Source organism: Lagenorhynchus albirostris, chromosome 5 (genome assembly GCF_949774975.1).
Source record: "Lagenorhynchus albirostris chromosome 5, mLagAlb1.1, whole genome shotgun sequence".
NCBI lineage: Eukaryota > Metazoa > Chordata > Mammalia > Artiodactyla > Delphinidae > Lagenorhynchus > Lagenorhynchus albirostris.
In genome coordinates, this window is record NC_083099.1 from 145,388,699 (window position 1) to 145,411,594 (window position 22,896).

The window sequence follows — 22,896 nt, forward strand, 5'->3', positions numbered from 1 at the left end:
ATTTTGTTCATGCTTTTTTTTTTTTTTTACTTCACATTTTCCTTAGTTCTGTGAGCATCTTTAAGAAGGCTGTGTTAAAGTCTTTGTCTAGTAGATCCATCATCAGGTCTTTTTCAGGGATGGTTTCTGTTGACTCACTTATTTCCTATGCCTAGGCCATTCTTCCCTGTTTTTGATTTTTGTTGTTGTTGAACACTGAATATTTTTAATCTATTAATGTGGTAAATCTAGAAATCAGACTCTCCCTCTTTCTCAGTATTTACTTTTTTGTTGTTGTTGTTACTGTGTTTTTTTTTTTTTGGTTGATGTCTTTGTGCTAAGGATCAGCTTGAGATGTAAACTTAAGTTCTCAGATCCTTTCTGAGCCTGTGCCTTTACCCAGGCACACGCATTCACTTTAGAATTTCCTCTGTATATGCAGTTGATTTTGAATGTCCTAGTTTTAAATTTTTCCCCAAAGGGAAAAAGAGAAAAATGCAGTGGTGGGGAAAAAGGGGCACCAGTCCTTTCAATCCCCTGGAAGTCACTTCCACCAGAAGGGCAGGGGCTGGAACAGTTGGGGGCAGGTGCAACAGCCGTGGCCTCCTGCCTCTCTGCCTGCTCCTCTGTGATCAGAAGCATCGTTCAGAGCCGATTCCCAGTTTTTGGAGGACAGGGTCCTTTTTGCCCACCCTAGGTCCTGCAAGATGCTCCAGGGACACACGCACAGCTGCCTCCTGGGTCCTGGGGTGGGGGATGGGTAGCTGTTCCTGTGCTAAGAGCTGAGAGCAGTTTAACCCTCCAAACCTTCCCCTGGAAGTTGCAAGCCTTCAGCAGACTGCAGACTTCCAGAACAGTTACATCAGGTACATTCTGCCAGTGCAGTATTTGCCCAGGCGGGAGAGGGGTTCCCGGTGCTGCCGGCTCTGCCATCCTTCCAGGAGCCTCTCCAGCAGTTGCCTTTTAGGCAATGAGCTTTAAGCCTTGAGTCTGTCTTTCATAGGATTTTAAAAAACTTGAAATCTTAAGAGTCTAGAGGGACAAAGGGCTCATCATGGAATCTCATCCTTAATTGTTCAGACAATCTCTGAAATTAGCTCATAAATAACAAACGTGACAACATGTAATTCACTTATTTTACTGTATGCATGTTCTTTTTTACCTGTAGGGTAAGGAAAAACTACTGGAAGATTGTCAGCTGCGGAAAGTTGATCTCATAGATCAGGTGAAACAACTTCAAGAAAAACTGAACCATCTGGTACATTGCATGAGCTTCCAAAACGTCAGGACAGAGGACTTGAAATATCAACAGGCATTGGAATCTCCACATGTTTTAGAAAATAATGCGAGTGATAGTTCCAGTAACAGTGAAGAAACTGACAGATCATCTCCTGTTGATGCATTTAATGTCACATGGGATCTAGTTGACATTATTGGAAATCAAGATTCGTTGATACAAAACGAGGTGCCAGATACTTCCACAGGAGAGCAGGTTGCTTTGCAAGACAGGTCACTCTGCTCACAGGGGAGCTTGTACGGGTGTTCCCGTGACCTCTCCCACACCCAGGGGACCAAGCCCTTGAAGAAAGTGCTCAGGACGATGGACCTGTCCTCCTGGAGCTCCCCTGAGGTCGTCAGGAAGGACTCAATCTCTGAGCGCCCCCCCAGCCTGCCCCTCACACCCTGCTTGGATGCCCTGAGCCAGTGCAGTCTGGACACCTCCCTGTGGGACGGGACGAGCACCCAGCTGCTCCAGGCTGACCAGTTAGGGCTGCTTTGTTACCCGGGCGAGTCAGCAGCAGGAACGGCCCCTAAGTGGGCGGGGTCTCCGTTAGCTGCAGACGGGGCCCCCTCCACCGACCACCATGCTCAGCGGGTGCCTGTGGTAAGTGGTCTCCCTGGGTGCTGTCCTGGTTTGGGTCCATGGGATGCCCAAGGCCCCAGTGTGTTCCCACTGGGTTGTGTCTACGTGGACGGCAGGGTCACAGCTGCAGTCGTTGTTGGCTCACCTCCTGTTGTGGCCTGTTGGCCAGGCCTGTGTGAGCAGTCCCCTGGTCAGCAAGTGTAGGGACAGTCAGCGTTCTGCAGGATGGACCCAAGTCTACTGTCATAGGAACATTCACAGCACTTTGGTTGTTTTTAAAAATACATGAAATGCATTACTCTTACTCAGAAATTCACCGCAGGCCTAACTTTGCTAACTCACACTGGCTCTGGGAAGTATAATCATAAACCTGTCTTCATGTGTGGTCTGCCTATGGGTTCTTTGTCTGGAAGATGTTTTTTAGTTTTATTTTCAGTTCTATATCATGTTTAACAGGTTCTACATATAATGTTATTAATTTCAAGAACACTTCAATATATTATTTTTGGGTTAGATTATATGTTAACATAACATAACTTTGAGATTTTGTGTATCTTAGATAAAATGAAAAATAAATTACGGGATATGTGTAATTTAAGGTATCCATATACGACCACTTCATATCCATATGCTTCCATTTCATATCCATATGCTACTACATCATGCAGAATTTTGAAAATCTGAAATATTTGCCAGGGACTTTGTAAACTATTCCTAGAGAACTGTGGGTGAACTTGATTAAATTATTATGAGCGTATGGCCTCATGTCCACAAGCTGTGAACACTTTGAGTTCTGTGTGGGAAGATGATAAATTCAGGACTTAGCAAGTTTTCCATCTGGCAAGTTCAGTTCCATGATATAACACGTTATCATTTTATGACCATTTAAACATCTGCCTATTTGAACAGGAGAAAGATGTTGAAGATTTTATCATAACGTCTCTTGATTCTCAAGAAAAGTCAAGATCACCTCCTCTTGGGTTAGAAGGAAAAAGCGATGGAAAAAGTGAGTCAGTCACAAACTTTATTTTTACAGCTTCAGAGTATAGAATGGTGCAGAGTCCCTGTGCCCCCCTCGCACGTCCCGTGTTAACTTGCGATGTTGCGTGTGCACACTCTGCCTCTCTCTCTCTCTGTGTCTCTGTCTCCCTCTGGGTTTTTGCTCTGTTACTTGAGGGCCTGATGTCGTTTGACTCCTGAGAAGGTCCCTGTGTATTTCATGGCGTCCAGTCCACGCCAGGACATCCGCCCTGACCCAGGGCAGCATCGCGTCCGCATACTTCACTGAGATTTTGTCCCGTTAGTGCTCTCTACAGAAACAAGCAGTGGCTGCCACCATGCATCCAGATGTCCTTTGCGGGCTGGAGGCTGCTGAGAGCAGGCCAGGTGCCTGGCGCAGTGCTCGGGCCTGGGCCCCCTGAGGGCTGGTATCTTCGCGGCAGTCGGCATGTATGCATCTCGTGGGACTCCGTGAGCGCCCTGGCGGTGCCGTGCTCTTCATGTGGGTCAGTTTAGACTCTGCAGTTGTGTTGCCAGGTTTCATCCTGTTCCTTCTGAATGGCCGATGTCCTGGGTAGGTTTTCGAGACCCTGGGACGTTCTGTCCTCAAGCTCGGACCCACTTGGCCTCCATTGATGGTTCTTGGTGGTCTTGCCTGGATCCTTGTCACTGATGGCTGCCACACCGTGACTTTCTAACCTTATACTTTCTTTTATAATTGTTAGATTTTTACAAGTCAGTCACCTCAAGGTGTTTTGACTTTTGAAAAAAGTCACCATTGGCTCATTGGGTGCTTTTGAGGACAAGGCAGCGTGAAGTCCAGTTCACTGGCCATGTTGGCATTTGCGGGATGGGGCCAACAGCTTTTCAGCTGGTGCTCTCACTTCTTCCCAGCAGTAGCCACGTGATGTCACAGTTTGAGCAGTTCTGTGAGGTGCGTCCCAGGAGCAGCCTCTCGTCCAGTTTCCCTGCCTGGAGTCTCCGTTTCCTGAGGATATCATGTTCAACTTTCAGAAATTTGCTCTAGTATTTATTATTTATGCAGCACACCCCACACACCTCCCTTCCCGTCTCCCTAAAATGGCCCCACCTGCACTTTCTGCCCCATCACTGCCAAGTGTCTGCACTTCGAGGATGCGTGTTTGAGTGCAGGAATGCGCTGCCCATGACGGCCTTCCCTGCATCTTGGACGTGGTCCTTGCTTTCCGGGTTGGACCCCCGACAAGTTTCTGGAGGCAAAGCGTGTGCCGGGTACTTTGTGTGTGAACATTGACATCTTCCTGATGTCGGCATCTTGGACTTGGGCTTGACCCTGGGTGGGGAGTTGGGTTCCTTCAGAGCGTGGAGCCCGCCGTCCTGGACCCGGGTGTCATGAGAGCAGAGCATGGTCCCCTGGAGCACGTCCTCCCACCCCGAGAACTCTGCTTCGTCCTTTGGTCATTTCCCCCACGGTTTTGTCTCGTCTGTCTTGTTAATTCTTATTGATCACATATTGGACCTCTTGTACTAATTTTTTCTCATTTTCCATGTTTGTATTCTTGTTCTCATTTCTAAGGGATTTTTCAGAGCTTTACTTCTTAAGCTTTGTATTGACTCTTTTTATTTTTGCTGTTTTAGTTTCTGACTAGTCCTCTTTCCTAACCCTAACCCTTGTTTCCCGAACGATACTCCCCTTCTTATTTCTCTGGGGATGCTCTGATTTTTCTGATGTTTTCTTCTGTTTGCTGCCTTTACTCTGTTTCTTCCACACTTTCTCTGAGTCTCTGTTTCTCTGTCTTTTGTGTTTGAATGCCCCCTGGCACGTTTGAGAAGGTAGGCTTCTGAGCGGGCAGCCGTGAACGGCTCACTGGATGGCAGCTCTGTGCTCAGAGGGGCCTTGCCGGTGGCTCCACGAGACCCACCTGCCCTCCCCGAGCTGTGTGCTGGTGGGGATGGTGGGCTCTGCTTTCCCACCGTGTGCCTCCTTCCGTTTTCCAGAGTGTGTGCTTCCTAGCCTTCCTGGACTGGCCACAGTTCAAGGCTCAGGAACAGCTCAGGGAGCTGCATGCTTCCGAGAGGTTAGGAGTTCTATTTTGAGGCCCCTCCCATCAGACAGAGGCTCCTGGAGTCTCGAATTTGAGACTCTGTTGAGGGCTCCCCAGCCAGGCTGCCCGGTCCGGGCTTTTCTGCACCCACCCCCAGATCAGGCGCCCCCGCCCCACGGCCAGGTGATTCGGGCCTGTCCTCCCACTCAGCCCCCTCCTCGTGTCCCGCTGCCCCTCTCGTCCGTCCTCCGAGGCGCTCGGCACAGTTGCCGATTTGCCCCGTCTGTGGGGGGTGAGGAAACACGTATCGCATCTGTGAAAATGAGCTGAGCTGCCAGGAGGGTTTATGTTCAAATCACGGACATTAACATGCTAAACGTGCAAAATGTACGTTTTCTTACTTAACGTGTGTAGCTCTCATCGTACGTTTTTATGAAACATTTTTACTGTCTGGGGGCATCCATCGATGTTTCCTTGGTGAGAGGGCCTGGCCGTGGCTCTCCCGGTGCTTCGGGGCCATCCCCGAGTATCGCCACCAGAGTCGCGGGTCTAGGCCCTGACTCTGCGGTGTGTTTCTAGGTGATGGCGCGGGGTTTGGAAAGGCACTAAGCCGAGACTCGGGAAGACCGGGAGCACCCACTGCTGGTCCCGCAGCGCCTCTCGCCCCCCGGGGGTTCCGACGGCCGCTGGGCGCCAGGAAGCAGAAGGAAGTCCATCCGAAGCAAGTGAAGGTACTAGCCGGTGGGGAGCAGGGGAGGGGGCTCGAGGGGCCTCCCCTCTGGCCCGTCAGCAGCTGCGCTGGCCTCAGCCCTGCTACGACTTTGTGCCTTGTGTAGCGGCCCAAAGGGGGGAGATGCGCCGCTGTGGCAGGACCGCAGGGACGGTGTCCCAGGTGGGGCCTGGCCACGCTCGGGGGCCGCGGGCGCTGTGGCCGGGGGCAGCTCCTCCCGCAGCGCCTGTCACAGCACAGCGCCCAGAGGGCCTGCACGCGTGGCGCTGTCCCGAGTCGCAAGGCGAAACGGGATTGGTCTTCCTGAGTGTCGTTCAGGTGCCAGACCTCGTGACCCTGTTTTGGGAAGCAGTTGTGGTTTTTGCTTGTTTGGCTTTGGAAGCTTTCCCAGGATGCTTTGAGGGTTCTCTAATTCAGATAGTAAGTGTTCCCAAAGGAAGTGATTTTGATGTTAAGTAAAATCTTCTCTGAAATTGTATTTGAAATGAAACTGGTCTTATTCCTTTAAGAATTGAAATGGAGCCGTGTCTTCTAGCTGTTTTTTCTTTTTGTGCATTCCTCAATTTTTTATATGACATAAATACTAGAATTCCTAATTTTTAAGGAAAAAGTTTGGTTGTTAATGACAATGTTTCATGCTTAGGCTTTGAGGTTTAATACTTGATCCTTAGTTATTAAAAAAGAAAAGAAAGAAAGAGACCTAGCAGAGGCCCTGGAGCCTTTTCCGGACGTGCTGTGGCAGCAGGAGAGAAAGTCAGGAGCGGCCACCCCGCAGCAGCCTGTTGGGTCAGTCGGCCAGCTTGTGTGTCCCTGCCGGCCCCTCTGCTGCACCATCCTCAGTGGGGCGCGGGGGCCACTCGCCGCGGGGCCGAGTCTCAGGAGCCTCGTGTGGTCGCGGCTCTGGCCGCCCTGAGGCCAGCCACGCTGGTGAAGGTCCATCACGCCGGGAAGCGCGTGTCAGCTGGGCAGACGGGCCCCGCGGGGCGGCTGGTTCACGTGCGGCTGTGAGACTGCAGGCCGAGGCCCCGTGTGACTCCGGGATCCTCAGGGCAGAGGCTCCGGGATCTCACGGCCTGACTGTGCCCGTGGCCCGGGGGCCGCTCCACGTCTGTCCTCCTGGCTGCCGTGCGCCCGGTTGGCGAGGGCGGAGGACCTCGCTCGTCACAGCTGTTCTTTTCCAGAGGTGTTTTTCAGAACACCTTTTTTTGTCCTTATGTGACCCAGGAGAAGGTGTTTACGGCCTGCGGCCCGGTCCACTATACAGCCTCCCCACCCCTCCTTCCCGGGGCTGTGATTTGTGTCCGTTTTGTATCACATACATTGTTTTTAAAGTGAAATTGTTGTAGAGCGTTAAAGACGGCCGCTTGTGAAGTAAACACAGTACACAGTTTGGCGTCTAGCGCTTTTATGTTACTGTTCCACGGTTTTGGTCACGTCATTAGAGTTAGAGGAAGACCTGTTTCTAGTTAAGTAACTAGTCATTCTTTGTCACAGGCCTCTTCGTTGCTGTTTTTCTGTTTCCCTAACGTGCCCCTTGCGGGAACCTGTGTTGACACGCGGTGTGAGGACGGTCACAGTCACTTGTGCTCTGCATTGGCCGTAGCACCAGCCATCCAGAAGGGTGGCCCTGGGTGGGGTGCACCTTCCTCTCTCAGCCTCCGTGGGCAGCACAGAAGGCTGGCGTGCACGTCCCAGGTCCCATGTCCCATCACTCTGTAACTACCACTCCAAATCCTGGGGGGGTGGAAGACCCCTTCCTGTGTTCACATATTCTGGGCGCCCCCAGGGACGTGAGAGGGCTGCAGTGGCCAGTAGCTGGCCTGGTACCATCCGCAGGTGCCTTTCCCCTGAGGTGTCCCTGTGCAGTTCTCGGGTCTCCCTCCTGGTGGGGCGCTGTGGTCCCGGGAGGGCCGGGGAGGTGCCTGGCATCTTGCTGACTTGGCTGTAGATTTCCCTGAGCTGAGCATCTTCTGTGAGGGTGCAGGCGGGATGGCTGGATTGTGGGGCCTTTGCTGGAGCAGCTTGCACAGAAGTTCACTCGTTCAAAGCTGGTTTACTTGTCTGTGACAGCTACGGGGAGGAAGGTTTGAGAACCTCACGGTCAGAGCAGCAACTCTGGTCTCTGGTGCAAAGGCCGTGGGGGCGGCCTGGTGAGCCTTGGCGGGTGACAGCGGGGCAGTGACGGTGAGAGGTTTCAAGCTGCTTCTCCTTCTCTCTGAAATGTTTGTCCGTTTCAGGCTTTGCTGCAGATGGTGTGTGACGAGAGCCACCACATCCTGGCCCTGTCCGAATACCGTGGACCCCCGAGCATGCTGAGCAGGGGCGAGCCCAGCGCCCCCCTCGGGTGCCTCACGATGGGGGGCCAGGGCCTGCTGGAGGCAGCACCAGCTCCCAGGGAGCATCCCACCCCAGAACCCCCAAAGGGGGAGAAGGTAACAGGCCTTCTAGATACAGAAGAGAAGCAGCGGGCATGGACCTGGTTGAGGGCTTTTCTTGGCCCCAGAAGTGGGAGTAGAGGAGCAAGAGGCGGGTCAGCGGCAGGCAGGGAGGCCATGCCTGGTCAGCCACCCTCCCACTCGCGTTCCCTGGGCTCCAGCCTCCAGGAGAGGCTGCGGGGAAGGGGCCGGCTGGAGCCCTGCAGGGAGGCTCTGGATGGAGAGATGGGTATGGGGGCCGGGCCGAGGGGCAACCTGGAGGTGAGGGCCAGATGCTGAACCGTGTGCAAGGAAGCCAGCCGGCCATGGAGTGTGGACGGAGCAGTGGGCAGACCCCCAACTTCAGGGAAGGGGGCAGGTGGGCCCAAGCAGGTGGCCAGGAGGCAGCCAGCCCGTGTGTGGCCCGTATAGACACTGCCCCCTGCGTGGACACTAACCCTAACCCGTATAGACACCCCACCCCCCCGCGTGGACACTCACCCTAACCGTAACCCGTATAGACACCGCCCCCTGCGTGGACACTAACCCTAACCCGGCACACACACATGCACACGCACCCCGCCCCTGCACACACATGCACACACCCCACCCATGCACACGCCCCCACCCTTGCACACACACATGCCCCTCACACACACGCACACACCCCACCCCTGCACACACACACGTGCAAACCCTACCCCCGCACACACGCACACGCACCCCACCCCTGCACACACACACGCACCCCGCCCTTGCACACACATGCACACACCCCACCCCTGCACACACATGCACACACCCCACCCCTGCACACACACATGCACACACACATGCAAACCCCCACTCCTGCACACACGCACACGCCCCCACCCTTGCAGACACATGCACACACACGCCCCCTGCCCCTCACACACGCACATGCACACACACACCCCTGCATACACACGCACACACCCCACCCCTGCACACATGCACACGCACCCTGCCCCTGCACACACACACATGCAAACCTCCCACCCCTGCGCACACCCCGCCCTTGCACACACGCGCACACCCCACCCCTGCACACACGCGCACACACACACGTGCAAACTCCACCTCCGCACACGCGCACACGCCCCCCACCCCTGCACACACACACCCCACCCACGCACACGCACCCCGCCCCTGCACACACATGCACACACGTGCGAACCCCCACCCCTGCACACACGCACACACCCCCACCCCTGTACACACACGCCCCCAGCCCCCCCACACCCGCCCCTCACACACACACACATGCCCCCCGCCCCTCACACACACACGCACATGCACACACACACCCGCCCCTGCACACACATGCACACACCCCCGCCCCTGCATACACACACACGTACGCACACACACGCCGCCCTCGCCCCCACGCACATGCACACCCGCGCACAGCCCTGCCCCTGCACACACACACACGCCCCCCGCCTGTCACACACACGCACACGCCCTGCCCATGCACACACACACACACATCCCCACCCCTGCACACACATGCACATGCCCCCACCCCTCACACACGCCCATGCACACACACACATGCCCCCCACCCCTGCACACACACGCACATGCCCCCCGCCCCTGCACACACACGCACATGCCCCCCGCCCCTACACACACACACGCACATGCTCCACACATGCACACACGCAGGCACACGCACACACACCGTCTCCGCCACGCAGGCCTGGCCTCCCCTGGACCCGGGGCTCATGTGCAGCGGCCGGAAGGGAGGTTTGCTTGCTGACATTTACTCTGTCTTACCTTCCCGTCGTGTTGGGGGGGTTCTCTGCCCAGAGCTGGCTCCTCGTGCCCCTAGGCGGTCATGGGCGTCTGTGTGTCCTCATAAGTCGGGGTGGGTTCTGTTTGAACCTGCAGGATGTGTTTATAGGGACACGGGCTCTTTGTTTCGATATTTTAGGAACCTTCCAATGTGGGCCTCGACTGGAGAAGGGAATTTCTGCGGATCGTGCAAGAGGCCTTTGAAAAGGAGCGGGAGATACTGAGAGTCGAGCTGTGGCCCCGGCCCTGTGGCTCAGGCCCTGGGGGCTGCGGCTCCCTGTTGGAGAGGCTGGAGAAGGTGGTCCAGGAGCAGGTGAGCTCATGCCTTGGCTTCCCCCCGGAGCCCACCCTGACACAGAGGGTGACGGAACGTGTTTCGCCTGACCTTAGAGCAAGGCAGTGACTGAGCAGCAAATCCTGCTGCAGTCCACAGATAACACTGTGTTTTTATGTGTGAATTCCGTGAAGTGGAAAACTCTGTGCACTTATCTTCCTTCAGGATCTCACTCTGTTCTGGAAATAACTGGCCTTTCCTTGAAAGCAAAAGAGCCTTTCTAGGCGGCCCAGCTCCAGGCTGTGAGCGCTGAGCCCAGGCTTGGAGGGTTGACACCGCGAGGGCTGTGGGAGCCTGCTTCCCGCCAGTTCCCTCGTAAGAGAGGGCAGGGTGCGTGGCGAGCGTCGGCTGGGCCCAGCAAGCGAGACCAAGGTGCTGGGGGCAGAGCTGCGTGCAATCTGAGGGTTCCAGGGCCACTGTGCCCACGTTCATGCCGCACGGTTGTCCCCTGCATCCTCCTGTGGCAGCGATGCCAGGAGCTGCTCTTGCCTGGCACACCAGCCCTCAGGACCCCCTTCTTCTGCCGTGTCTTATGTCCCCCTGCCCTGATCCCCTGCCACCCCATCTGCAGGGGGACCTGCAGGAGAGGTCCTTGGAGCACCTTCGCCTGTCGGACAGGAGCAGCCTGATGTCCGAGATCCAGGCTTTGCGCGCCCAGCTGCGGATGACGCACCTGCAGAACCAGGAGAAGCTGCAGCAGCTGTGCGTGGCACTGACCAGTGCAGAGGCCCGCGGGAGCCGCCAGGAGCACCAGCTGCGGAGGCAGGGTGGGTATGGCCTCTTGGCTGCGTCCCCGAAACGTCGATCCTGACGCTCACCTGTCAGGAGGTGGCAGGCAGGTCAGCGAGCCCCTCGCTGACTCCCCAGGCCGTCGAGTGCAGAACGTGTGCCGGTCAGGGTGGAGGCCTTGCCTAGCATCCCGGTGAGCAGCTGGTGGGGGCCGCGTTGGCGCCAGCGTTGTGGGCGCCGCAGGCCCACGTCCGTGAGGGTCACTGGGGCTCGCAAGAGGCTGAAGCGGCCTGTGGCAGGTTTCTGAGTTTGATTTAAACTCCGGGATTTTTACGCAGACACTCATGTCACCTGCAGGGAGAGAACACTTTATCTTATCTTTTCTTCCCCATCTCCTCTCCTCCTGTTCTTGCCACTTGCCCTGGGGATGCTCTGAGTGCTGAGTGAGGCCTGGGCTCCGTCCCGTGGGGCAGCCCGCCTTCGATCCCCAGCCTCGGCGTGCTGCCTCACACTGGGCACTTCCGGGCCGGCCTCGCTCGCATTTTGCATCTGTGTTCACGAGGGTCCTGGTCCACGGTTTTCTTTCTTCTGGTTTCGGTTCCTGGAGGAGTGGGTGTGTGTGCTTCTAGTTCTGGGCGGGTTCTCCACGAAGCTGCCCGGGCTGGGTGGGCTCCATGGAGGTCTGTCTCGGCCCAGCTCCAGCCGTGCCCTTGGGAGACCCCGGGCCTGAACATCGCAGGGGTCGAGAGGGCGTGTGCCCCCCTAACCCCGGAACCCCGTTGCGTCGCATGGCCTGCACGGCTGGGTGGTCCCGCCGCTCTCTGCCCGTGTGTCTCTCTGGATGCTCACTGGCCACGAGGGCGAGGCTGGCAGGGTGTGAGCAGAAGGCATGTGTCCCGAGTATCTGGGTTCCATCAGAAACAGTGGCTTCTGGGTCATAGAAGCTTCCTGTCCCCCCAGAGTGAACACATTCCCTTCCTTTGCTGGTTTGTTACTGATTTGTTAAATCATACGTGCGGCTCACTTTGGACTCGTGAATAATGCTATTTTAATTCATTTAATCTTCTTCTTAGTTGAGTTATTGGCGTATAAGGTTGAGCAGGAAAAATGTATAGTAAGCGACCTGCAGAAAACCCTGAATGAAGAGCAAGAGAAAGCAAATAACGTCCGGAAGCTGCTGGTGGTGGAACAGAACACAGTCAGAGATCTGAAATCTGAGCTCTGTGAGTGTAGACAGGACAAGGAGCGGCTGCTGAAGTCCCTCGACGAGGTGCAGAAGGAGGTCCTTCAGCTGAGGTGCGGCCCCACTGGCAAGGCTCCACCTTCTAGCCCCGTCCTGCCCTCAGGCTTCTGGCCGAATAATGCTGGAAGTGAAGCCGTGGTTTGCCAGGCTATCGTGATGGGTGTTGGGGAGGAGCCTCTGCTCCCGCAGGCTCGTGGGGGGCCACGCACACTGCAGGGCCTGCCCTCCCTGCCCTGGGAGCCCTGGGAGCCTGGGTGCTGGCCGGCGTCCCCTTGAGAGCCTGTGGCCCACACAGGTCAGTGCTGGACAGTAAGGAGGATGACCTGCAGGCTGCGCTGCAGCAGCTGGAGGCCGAGCGCACCAAGGAGCGGGCCCTGCAGAGCCGGCTGGAGGAGGAGCGGCTGCAGTGCCTGCAGAAGGAGGGCCAGAGCGCCAGGACCCTGGAGGTGACGTGCGCGGCCGCGACTGTGCCCAGGGGCCGGGGCTACACCTTCAGGGCTCAGAGGGTCCCTGCACGTGCAGCCCCCGCCTCCGGGCATTCGCTTCCGTGAGGGCAGTGCAGCCTGAGAGCTGCGTGGGGGCCCCGCCTGTGCACAGGGGAGGCCTCGGGCCGGTGTTCTGTGCGGCAGCCGTGTGGCCGCGCTGAGGCCACCCGTAGGCCTGGCTGAGCCGAGCACCGTGAGGGGGTCGAGGGCCCGCCCTTCAGCAGCACCGGAGCCCCTGATTCAGGGAGGGAGGTGAACCTGGGACGTTGCACTGTGCTCAGAACAGCGCCTCATCCCCGAGGGAGGCCGGCGGAGCCACGAGAAGAGGGGTTATTGCTCGCCCTCCTTCTACCCAAAGTATAATGTCAGAAGCTCTAGCTGCGGGAGCTGTTTAGATGCTCTTGCCTCGTCTCGCTTTTCCCCGATGCAGGAGTTAAGGGCGTCTTTGGAGAAGCAGTGCGCTCAGAGTAACCAGCTGTGCGTGGCACTAAAACACGAGCAGACGGCCAAGGACAACCTCCGGAAGGAGCTGCAGATCGAGGCCTCGCGCTGCGAGGCACTGCTGGCGCAGGAGCGTGGCCGCCTCTCGGAGCTGCAGCGGAGCCTGGAGGCCGAGCAGGGCCGCTCCCGCGAGCTGTCCGAGGCCCTGCAGCACGAGCGCCTGCTCACGGAGCGGCTGAGCCGGCGGCCACAGGACAAGCAGGCGCAGCCGGCTCTGCTGCAGAAGCTCAGGGGCTGCGAGGCCCGCGTGCTGGAGCTGGAGGTGGCGCTGGAGGCCGCGCGGCAGCGAGCCCTGGAGGCTGAGGCCCACGTGCACCGCCAGGACGTGGAGAGGGAGCAGGAGGTGAGTGCGGCGCCGAGGCCTCCCGTGGAGACTGCGCCGAGAGCGTGGGGGAGTTTAGAGCAGCCAGGACGCCAGGACGGCAGTGCAGCCGAGGCCGAGCCGAGCGGACACGGAGAAGTGGAGCAGGTGGCAGACAGACAGGGAGACGTTGGCGAGCCTGCCACGGCCGGAGGGCCTGTCCTGGCTCCGGGCTGCCCCTTGGTTTGGTCAGCGCGGCGGCTGGAAGTCGGGAAGCGCGCATCCTCCGACCTTGTTCTTTCCCAAGGTGCTTTTGGATCCTCGGGGCCCCTTGCGGTTCCGTGTGCGTCTGAGGATCGGCTTTTCCGCTTCTGCGTGAAGGCCCTTGGGATCTTGGTAGGAATCACACTGAGTCTGTAGATCGCTTTGGGGCGTGTTGTCTCCTTAGCAATGCTAGGTCTTCCCATCCATGAAATCGGAAGGGCTCTCTGTCTGTTTAGCTCCTTAGTTTCTTTCAATAACGTTTTGTCACTTTCAGGTGATAAGCTTTACGTTTCTTTTGTTAAATTTGTTCCTAAATATTATTTTTTTGATGCTGTTGTAAATGGAATTATTTTTTACTTCCGTTTTCAGGTTGTTGCGAATGTGTAGCAATGTGGGTGATTTTCACACCTTGATCTTATGTCCTGTAACCTTGCTGAACTGATTTATTATTAGTTCCAATATTTTTAATGGATTCTTTGGGATTTTCCATATAGAAGATCATGTTTTCTGCAAATAGACATAGTTTTACTTGTTCCTGTCCAACCTGGACGCCTTTGTCTCTTCTCCTTGCCTGACTGCCCTGGCCAGAACCCACAGCGTGTGGGGCAGGCGTCCAGCCTGGTTCTTGATCTTGAGGGAGCATTCAGTCTTTTACTGCTGAGTATGATGGTAGTCGTGCCATTTTTGTAGATACCCCTTAGCGGAGGACATTCCCTTCTATTTTTAGTTTATTCGATCTTTTTTATTTTTAATCATGAGAGAGTATTGGATTTTCTTTTTGTGTGTCTTTTCAGATTTATGGGTTTTGTCCTTCTCTTGATATGATATAGGACATTGATTCTCATATATTCAGTCATCCTAGCACTCTTGGGATGCATCCCACTTGAATTTGGTGTATAATTCTTTTTTAAATAGTGTTGGATTCAGTTTGCTAGTATTTTGTTAAGGATTTTGCGTTTATATTTATGAGAGATATGTTCTGTAGTTTTCTTTTCTTGTGGTGCTTTTGGTTTTGATATCAGGAAGATCTTGGCCTTGCAGGATGGGCTGGGAAGTGTTCCCTCCTTTATTTTTTGGATGGTCTTAATTTTAGATACATTATACATTGACCAAAAGCATTTGTTTCTGAGGAAATTATTATCCTGTGTTTTCTCATGGATTGACCTTTATTTTGCTCTCTTTAAAAATATTTTTTAGAACTTCAAAAATATTACCTTTATTATTTCTTTTTGGGGGTTTTAGGAAATTATAAAAAGCTCTTAAAATGCACAAGGAAAACCAATGGCCTGGTGTTTTTAATGGTTAGGCTGCCATGAAATCGTCAAGAAATAAATATTAGTGAGATATCATTCACATGCTACTGAGTTCACCAATTTAAATTGCACAATTCAGCGGTTTTCAGTATATTCAAAAGTTGTGCAGCCTGATATCACTGCAATCAATTTTAGAACATGTTCATCACCCACAAGGGACCCCTGGGCCTGTTAGCGGGGACCCAGCCCCTGGCACCCACTGGTCTACTTTCCATCTCTGGATTTGCCTCTTCTGGTCGTGTTGTGTCAGTGGAATCACACGGTATGTGGCCTTCTTCTGTGTCTGGTTCCTGCCATGGGGTTTTCAAGGCTCACACGTGTTGTGTGTGTAACGATTCTTGTTTTTTGTGGGGTTAAACAGCCTGGAATGCAGTCGTGTTTCATCACTAGAGATCGTGGAAGTGGAGGAATCGTTTGGGGCTGTGGCAGAGGCCGGGGGTTTCCTGACGGAGGCGGCTAGAGTAACGGCCCTGGGTGGGCCTTGGTCACTCGGGACCCCCAGAGCGTGTTCCAGGTTTTTTGTGCGTGTGGGGGGAGAGAGGTTTGTTGTCTTCGTGTGCTTCTCAAGGGGCTTCCCAAACCTTATCCAGACCTTATCCAAACCTTTTTATTTAATTTTGGGGTTTTTTTCTTTTGTTTTTCTTTCTTTCTTTTTTTTTTTAGTTTGTTTTTGGTTTGTAAAAATGCAATTGCTTAAAAAAAATACAAACAAAGTGTTTTCCAAGTCAAATTGGTAACTGTCCTTCATGATGCACCTTGATATGTATTTTTCTTTCTTAAGTATGTTGTCCTTTTGGTGTCATTTTTACTGTAGGTAGTTAACTTGATCTGGGTTATGGGGTCTTTTTCTGGCCGTAGTGGCCCAGGCCTCTGATAGTTATTTCAGGGCCAATTTCATCTTTTTTAAACAAAATAAACCAGTGGGTCTCTTGGTTTTGTTACTTTCCTCATCTGGAAAATAGATCAAAAAGGATCACAGTTTCCTGAGGAGGCTCGAGCACTGAATGGGGGTGATGCTGGGAAAGCGCGGGAGGCGCTGGGTGGGAAGCAGGCCTGGTCTGTGTGCTGGCCTGAGGAGCGGCTGGGCCAGGCCCGTGCCCTCTCTGCCCTGTCTGGTTCCGCCCTGCCCGGCCTGGCCATCTTTGTTTCCCTGGATCCCCCCTCCCCAGGCGTCATCCCCTGGGGTCAGCCCCCACGCTCTCCGAGCCCCCGTTGCTCCCTGAACTTCTCAGCACGTGGAGATAAATATTATTTACAGTTTCTGTCAGTGGTCTGCTGTCTCCCTGTGGAGACTTGGGTCCTGGGTGTGGGACAGGGAGTGGCCTGGCCGGCTGGGTCCCCTGGCATCTCCGCAGTGAAGGACGGGGATCGCGAATGGGGGGCACAGGGCCTCTGAGACTCAGGCCCGCCTTCTCGGTGTTGAGCACCCACTCAGTGCCCGCATGCGTACTGAGGTGGGGGGCCGGGCTCGGGCTGTGGCTCATCCCATCCCGGGTCCTGTCCCGGATCCCCGGAGTGGGGGGACCCTGACTCCGCATCGCGCCTGGAGCACCCGTGTGGAGCGTGTTGGGGGTTGGTCGGTCGGGGCTCGGGGCCGGACTGGGCGGCCCCTGTGCTGAGCTCCTGGCCCCGGTCTCCACCCCGGACCGTGTGTGAGGCTCGCTTCTGTTTTTCGCCGTTGCTGACAGCGAGAGTTAGAGCTGCAGCGCCAGCGGGATGAGCACAAGATCCTGCAGCTCCAGCAGACGGTGAGGGAGCTGCAGGCGAGGGAGGCCGCGCGCCCCCGCCCGGAGCCAGAGTCGGAGCCCGCGCGCCCCCAGGAGCAGCAGCGGGGCCTAGAGAAGGTGCGGCAGCAGCTGCTCTGTGCTGCGGGGCTTCTGACCAGCTTCATCAACCAGACAGTGGACAGGCAAGTCTCTCGGGACTGCCCCGGCCATATGCCCAGCACCTTTGATGTTGAGAAAAATTCTGAGTGGGGCGTGTCTTTGATTTCGGGTTCAGGTTTTCATGAAACGGACTCTATTTCTCATCCCACGTGTGTGGATGAATTCATGGGCAGTATTCTCTTGAAAGATGATGACAGCATTGTGGTCTTTGCATTCTCATATGACAGGAAATCCAGGTGTCTTTCAGATCAGGTCTCTCCGTGTCCCTTTTCCATTGCTCACCACCCAGAGGGTCTGGCCCAAGGCCAGCCCCCCTCCCACCCGAGTCCCCCAAGGCAGGGCTGGTGCCCGGTGTCTGTGCAGCGTTTGCCTCGCCTGACACCCTGGCCCACTGCCCATGGGGCCAGGATGCGTCCGCCTGGTCGAGGACCCACGACCCTGCTGTTTGGCGGGAACCAATGTTGATTTGCCCTTTTCTGAGCACACGGAAGCTCAGACCATACAGCTCTCTTGTCTGTAATTGGGTTTAGTTAATGGAGCAGCAGTCTTGCTTAGGGACAGCGTTTTAGTAGCTGACTCAGAGTCCCAGCAGAGAGCAGCAGGGGGAGGTGGACACACTGAGGGAGCCTCCGTGGTCTGTGGTCAGCGCTCAGTGGCTGGAGGCTTCCGGGCTTCACAGACTGCCCACTTCCAGGCCGTGCCGCCTCCCGGCTGCCACAGTCACCGCCGGGCTCCCCGGGCGCTGCACGGAGTGCCTGCCGCCTGGGACCCACGCGCACCTTCTGAGTGTCCGTGTGCTTCTCCAGGACCATCAGTGATTGGACGTCGTCAAACGAGAAGGCAGTGGCGTCCTTGCTTCACACGCTGGAGACGCTCAAGTCTGAATTGGGCGCGTCCAGCTCCTGCCGGGTGAGACCAGCTTTCTTGTTCACTGTGGCCGGATCTGCCTCCGGCCTCGGCCTGTCGCATGGTTGGCTCAATGCACTGTTCCTCGTGCCCATGGGGGCGCTGGTCTGTCCCGCTCCATGGCTGACGCCCCGGCCTCTCTGCCGCTCACGCACTTGTGTTGAGGCTCTGGGCTGGAAATGAGCTGCCCGTCAGCAGCGTCGGGGGTGCTTCAGAGTCCTGACTGCTGCTGTGAATTCCCGACAAACTTCCGTGGGTCAGGACGTCGTGAGGTCTGTCGTGGAAGCAGCATGCAGCACAGGCAGCAGGAGAGCTGACCCTGCCGGTGTCCTGCGCCCGCTGGGGCCTGGAAGGAACGCGCCTGTTCGGAGGGACCCTCAGGGATGAGCGTGCTCCCCACGCCACCCGTCACGTCCTGCCTCTGCCGGCGGTGCTGTCGGAACAGGGAGAGGGTCATGTTTTGTGACAGCCTTCCTCTGTCTGTACCCGGTTTCGTGCAAAGTCTGTTTCATGGGAGAGCGAGAGGAAAAGCGATCTGATGGCTTTTGCTCTCTCCTTCCCGTACATGGACTCTGCCCAGCCCCGTGAGCTTCCCACCAACCCCAAATATGTTTAAAGTTACAATCCCTGAAAACAGGCGACAGTAAAAGCCACGAATAGCGGCTTTTAACAAATCGTTTTCCGATCTCGTTTTCTCCTCAAGAAGAAGACGACGGTGGAGCTGCAGGTCCAGCTGGTGGACGTCCTGCTGAAGGACAATGAGTCCCTGAGCAGAGCGCTCAGCATGGTGACGCAGGAGAGGGCGGAGCTGTGCAGGGCCGTGTCCCGGCTGGAGAGGAGCCCCCGGGCCCCGGGGGCGCCGCAGGAGGGCTGCGCGCGCAGGGTACGCGTCCTGGGGCCCGGCAGCTGCAGGCTGGGTTCGATTTGCGTATATTTTGGCTACGTTTTCGTATCTGGCTTCATGTGGGATGTTAACCTGGAGGGTTTTAGTCATTGTCTTTGGTCTCGTCCCTGTGAGATGAGCTGGGACGTGTTCCCTCCTGTTTTCTGGAAGAGATTGTGTAGAGCTGGTATTCACTTCTTCCTGAAATGCTTGTTGAGATGCACCAGTGAGACCATCCGTGCCGAGTGTTTTCTCTTCCGGAAGGTTCTTTGTGCAGGGCTTGGTGTTTCTGGTGCTCCTGGGCAGGGTGCCCTGTCAAGGCCGGGCAGGTCCCGCTGGCAGTTACCAGAGGGCGGTGGTGTGTCCCCGAGTGGGACCCGTCTTCTCAGTTCTGTCCAGTTCCACTTTGTCTGTCTGAAGCGCTGTGGGGTTAAGGGGGCTCCTTTGCTCGTGGGGCCCAACTGCTGGCAGACCCGTGGCCCTGTCCTCATCGGGAGGGACTGCAAAGGCAAGAGGTGCCGTTGGCGCCGAGCACGGCCTGCTCCCCTGGGGGCTCCTTGTTCAGAGGGCGCTCGGGGTGGACTAAAGCACCATCACCTGGGACGCTTTGTCCTTCGCCTGGAAGGTAATGAATCAGGAAATAAATGTGATGAGCAAGCGAGAGGCAGGCTGAGGGTGGACAGACTGCAGCGTCTTCTCCTTTGTGTCGGGGTGACTTCTGTTGCTACAGTGTCTTTTCCCCGGAGAGACCAGGCTCTGTTAGAACCGGGAAATGTGGTCCCTTCCTTCTGTCCCAGCAGGGAGGTCACCCAGCTCGGCACCTCCCTCTTCCGAGTCCTGCCCTGAGTTGTGGGCGGCGCAGCCAGGCTGCCTTGGCGGCAGCTGAGCTCATGGCCCCGAGAGTGCTCTGAGCTGGCCTTGGCCTCGGCGGCAGGCGGTCCTGGCTGTCTGCTGTGGGCAGCAGCCTTGGCCCTCCCTGTGGGGCCCTTCGTCTGTTCGTGTGTCCACACCGGAGCTCTGGGGTGCTCAGCACAATGTGGTGTCCAGGCCACGCTGCCAGTGTTGGGACGTGTGGCCTGGTCACGACATCCCCTCTGGGCGGTGTGGGCCCCTCCTGAGGTGTCCAGGGTGTGTGGCTCGATGGCGCTTGAACAGAGCGGGTGTCTGCGTCTGCCAGGGGCAGCATTTCTAGGGCCAGGGCGGACAGGGGTGTCTAATAGGCTTAAAGCTTTGAATTCAGGGTGATTTCTCAAATGTGAGCGTTTTGTTTTTAGTAAAAATATGCCTTTTGTATAATCATACTTCAGTAAACAGTGTGTAGTAACCACCCTTGAGTGTAACAAAATAATCACGTAACAACCGGGACGTCACTGAGAAGAGGCTGGAGAGGGACCCAGGTGGCCGGCACCTGCCCCAGCCTACCCGTGTCCGGAGGGCACAGCGTGGGGGCGGCTCGGTCCTGGGAGCGGGCACAACTGTGCTCTCAGCCCCTGTTTGCTTTGCTTTTCTTTTCTTCTCTTTTCTTTTCTTTTCTTTTCTTTTCTTTTCTTTCCTTTTCCCCTCCTTCCCTCCCTCCCTCCCTTCCTTCATTTCTTTGGCTGCGTTGTGTCTTTGTTGCTGCGTGCGGGCTTTCTCTAGATGCAGCGAGCGGGGGCTACTCTTTATTGTGGTGCGTGGGCTTCTCACTGCGGTGGCTTCTCTTGGTGCGGAGCACAGGCTGTAGGCGCGCGGGCTTCAGTAGTGGTGGCACGTGGGCTCAGTAGTTGTGGCACACGAGCTCTAGAGCACAGGCTCAGTAGTTGTGGCGCACGGGTTCTAGAGTGCAGGGTCAGTAGTTGTGGTGCACGGGCTTAGTTGCTCCGCGGCATGTGGGATCTTCCCGGACCAGGGCTCGAACCCGTGTCCCCTGCACTGGCAGGTGGATTCTTAACCACTGCACCACCAGGGAAGCCCTCAGCCACTTTTCTTGAGATGCTCTCCTGGGAGAGCAGCTGTGTAGACACGCTGTCTGTGGTCATTGCAGAGGTCGGACAGGTCTGTGTGGAAGCAGGACAGGATGGGCTCGCTGGGCTCAGCACGACACCCAGACCCAGCACTGCCCACACCAGAAGCTGGTGCCTGCAATGCCAAGGTAAGACCAAGCCCATGGGTGGTGTTAGGTGTGCAGACACTGTCTCGTGGCCGCTTCTTACTTGTTTAAGATTTATGTTTCTAGGCAAGTTTTAGGTTCACAGCCAAACTGAGGGGAAAGTACGGAGATTTCCCGAATCCTCTGCCCCAGCATCCACTCCCCCCAGGCGGTGCGTGTGTTGCAGTCCATAGAGCCACAGCGTCACGTTGTCATCACGTGCAGGCTGCTCTTGGGGCCATACTTTCTGTGGGTTTGACAAGTGTAAGATGACAAATGTCCACCACAACGGTGTCATGCAGAGCATTTTCACTGCCTAGAGCTCCTCTGTGCGGCTCCCGCGGTGCTTTCTAAAATCCTGGGTTAAGAAGTGAAAGTCTTGGTGCTTGAATTACAGATGATAGTGTCCACAGCCTGGAAAAGCCTTGAGCCCACAGTTCAGTCAGCACTTCTGATGGTGAGGCCCAAGCTGTGGGTCTCTCTGGAGGGAAAAGCCGTATTAGGATATGGACACCAACCTCTGCCTGTGACCTCAGGTCTCCCTGACCCCTGATGCCCGCAGACCTGTGATGGGACCCCCACCTGCCCCCAGTTTGGTCCGTGCTTAGTGGTTCGATTCCTGGGCCCTCGCGGGGCTCCTCTGATGCTGGTGAAGGGTCGTCTGTGCTCTGCGTTTTGTCAGATAAACAAGATCCAGCTCTGAACTGCAAGGTTGTTGCTGGTTATAGATGTCGTGCGGAGCTGACTGCTGTGATAAATGGCTGAGGAAAGAAGGCTGGTTCTTTTTAAAGCACCTGGTACAAGTGTGCTGTGGAGACTTGTGAGAAGGGTGACTTTGTCCTGTGGTTACGTTTCACTGGTTTTTCTTTTTCTTTTAGATGGAAAAATTGTACCTGCGTTATCTGAGAGCAGAGAGCTTTAGAAAAGCCCTGATTTATCAAAAGAAGTATCTTTTGCTGTTGATTGGTGGATTCCAGGACTCTGAACAAGAAACGCTCTCCATGATCGCCCACTTGGGAGTATTTCCTTCCAAGGCAGATAGGAAAGCGGTGGCGGCACGCCCTTTCACAAAATTCCGCACTGCCGTCAGGGTGGTGATCGCTGTCCTAAGGTACCGCCGAGGCACGTGCCTCCTGTCTGCTTTGGGGTCGTTTAGTCTTTGAAATGCTACAGTTGTTCCCTTTTTTAAGATGAATGATATTTGAGGCCTTAAAATATAGACGACCCTTGTCTTCCGGAAACCATGTTATGTAGAACTGCACCTTCTAAGATGGAAGGGTTTAAGGCTGCCTTTTTATTGTAAAACAAAGCCTTCCCGTTAATGGTATTCTTATGATGACAGACAGGTCTGATCGAGCTTAAAACTGCATTTCACTTCTTCATGTTTCAGTTTCTTATATTTCAGTCAAATTTGTGTTTCATAAAGGGTGCCATGTGCACAGGAGGACACGCTGTGGGCCCCCCAGCGGGGAGGTACACCTGACCCCTAAGTGTCCGCCCGGCCCGGCCCAGCCCAGCTCCAGCCGTTATGCATGCAGGGCGCCACTTTGGAGTACGGATGGACTCCCTGGTGTGATAGGGAATTTTGACTATTTCAGAATTAACAGTGATGAAAATCTATTTTATTTTATAATTTTAAAATCTGCTGTATTTCTAAAAATGTTTGTCCCACTAAGAACTGTGCCACTGTGTCTGCTCTGGTGCCCATGGAGCTGCCTTTTCTGGGCCGCACGCACCTCCGTCTGTGGGACCAGGCACAGCAGGGTGGGCTGGGCCCCCTCGGCCTTTCCCTGGACTGCACCACAAAAGGCAGTGTGGGTCCCATTGCCCTCAGAGACCCAGCGCCACACACGGTCCAGCCACACACTTGCCAGGAGCTCCCGCAGGGTGGAGGCCTCCTCCGGCCTCCGGGCACTTAGCGCCCTCCCTCCCTCTGAGTTTTCCGGACCACAGACTGTCAACCCACCTGCCTGTCACTCTGTCTGTCACCTGTCCTTCCATCTGTTCTGTATTTTCGGGGAACATGCCCCGTGCCAGGAAGTTTGTCAGATGCTGGGTTGGGGCGGGGAGAGCCCCAAACTCTGCCTCCATCTTT

The 22,896-nt window shown here is 55.6% G+C and overlaps 1 protein-coding gene across 7 annotated transcripts in view; it reads left to right on the forward strand.

Moving 5' to 3' along the window:
• PCNT (pericentrin) overlaps window positions 1–22,896 on the forward strand; it is a 97,623-nt gene that overhangs the window by 69,967 nt on the left and 4,760 nt on the right. For 6 of the 7 annotated variants that reach the window (XM_060151118.1, XM_060151121.1, XM_060151119.1 and 3 more), the window contains 14 exons: window positions 1,148–1,864; window positions 2,753–2,849; window positions 5,446–5,597; window positions 7,834–8,028; window positions 9,968–10,141; window positions 10,734–10,929; window positions 11,965–12,187; window positions 12,430–12,580; window positions 13,050–13,463; window positions 16,687–16,907; window positions 17,691–17,793; window positions 18,494–18,673; window positions 20,697–20,804; window positions 21,680–21,912. In XM_060151118.1, coding sequence (XP_060007101.1) covers window positions 1,148–1,864; window positions 2,753–2,849; window positions 5,446–5,597; window positions 7,834–8,028; window positions 9,968–10,141; window positions 10,734–10,929; window positions 11,965–12,187; window positions 12,430–12,580; window positions 13,050–13,463; window positions 16,687–16,907; window positions 17,691–17,793; window positions 18,494–18,673; window positions 20,697–20,804; window positions 21,680–21,912 — 3,164 coding nt within the window. The remainder of the gene's footprint in view (window positions 1–1,147; window positions 1,865–2,752; window positions 2,850–5,445; window positions 5,598–7,833; window positions 8,029–9,967; window positions 10,142–10,733; window positions 10,930–11,964; window positions 12,188–12,429; window positions 12,581–13,049; window positions 13,464–16,686; window positions 16,908–17,690; window positions 17,794–18,493; window positions 18,674–20,696; window positions 20,805–21,679; window positions 21,913–22,896) is intronic. The other variant, XM_060151120.1, reaches the window with a different exon arrangement.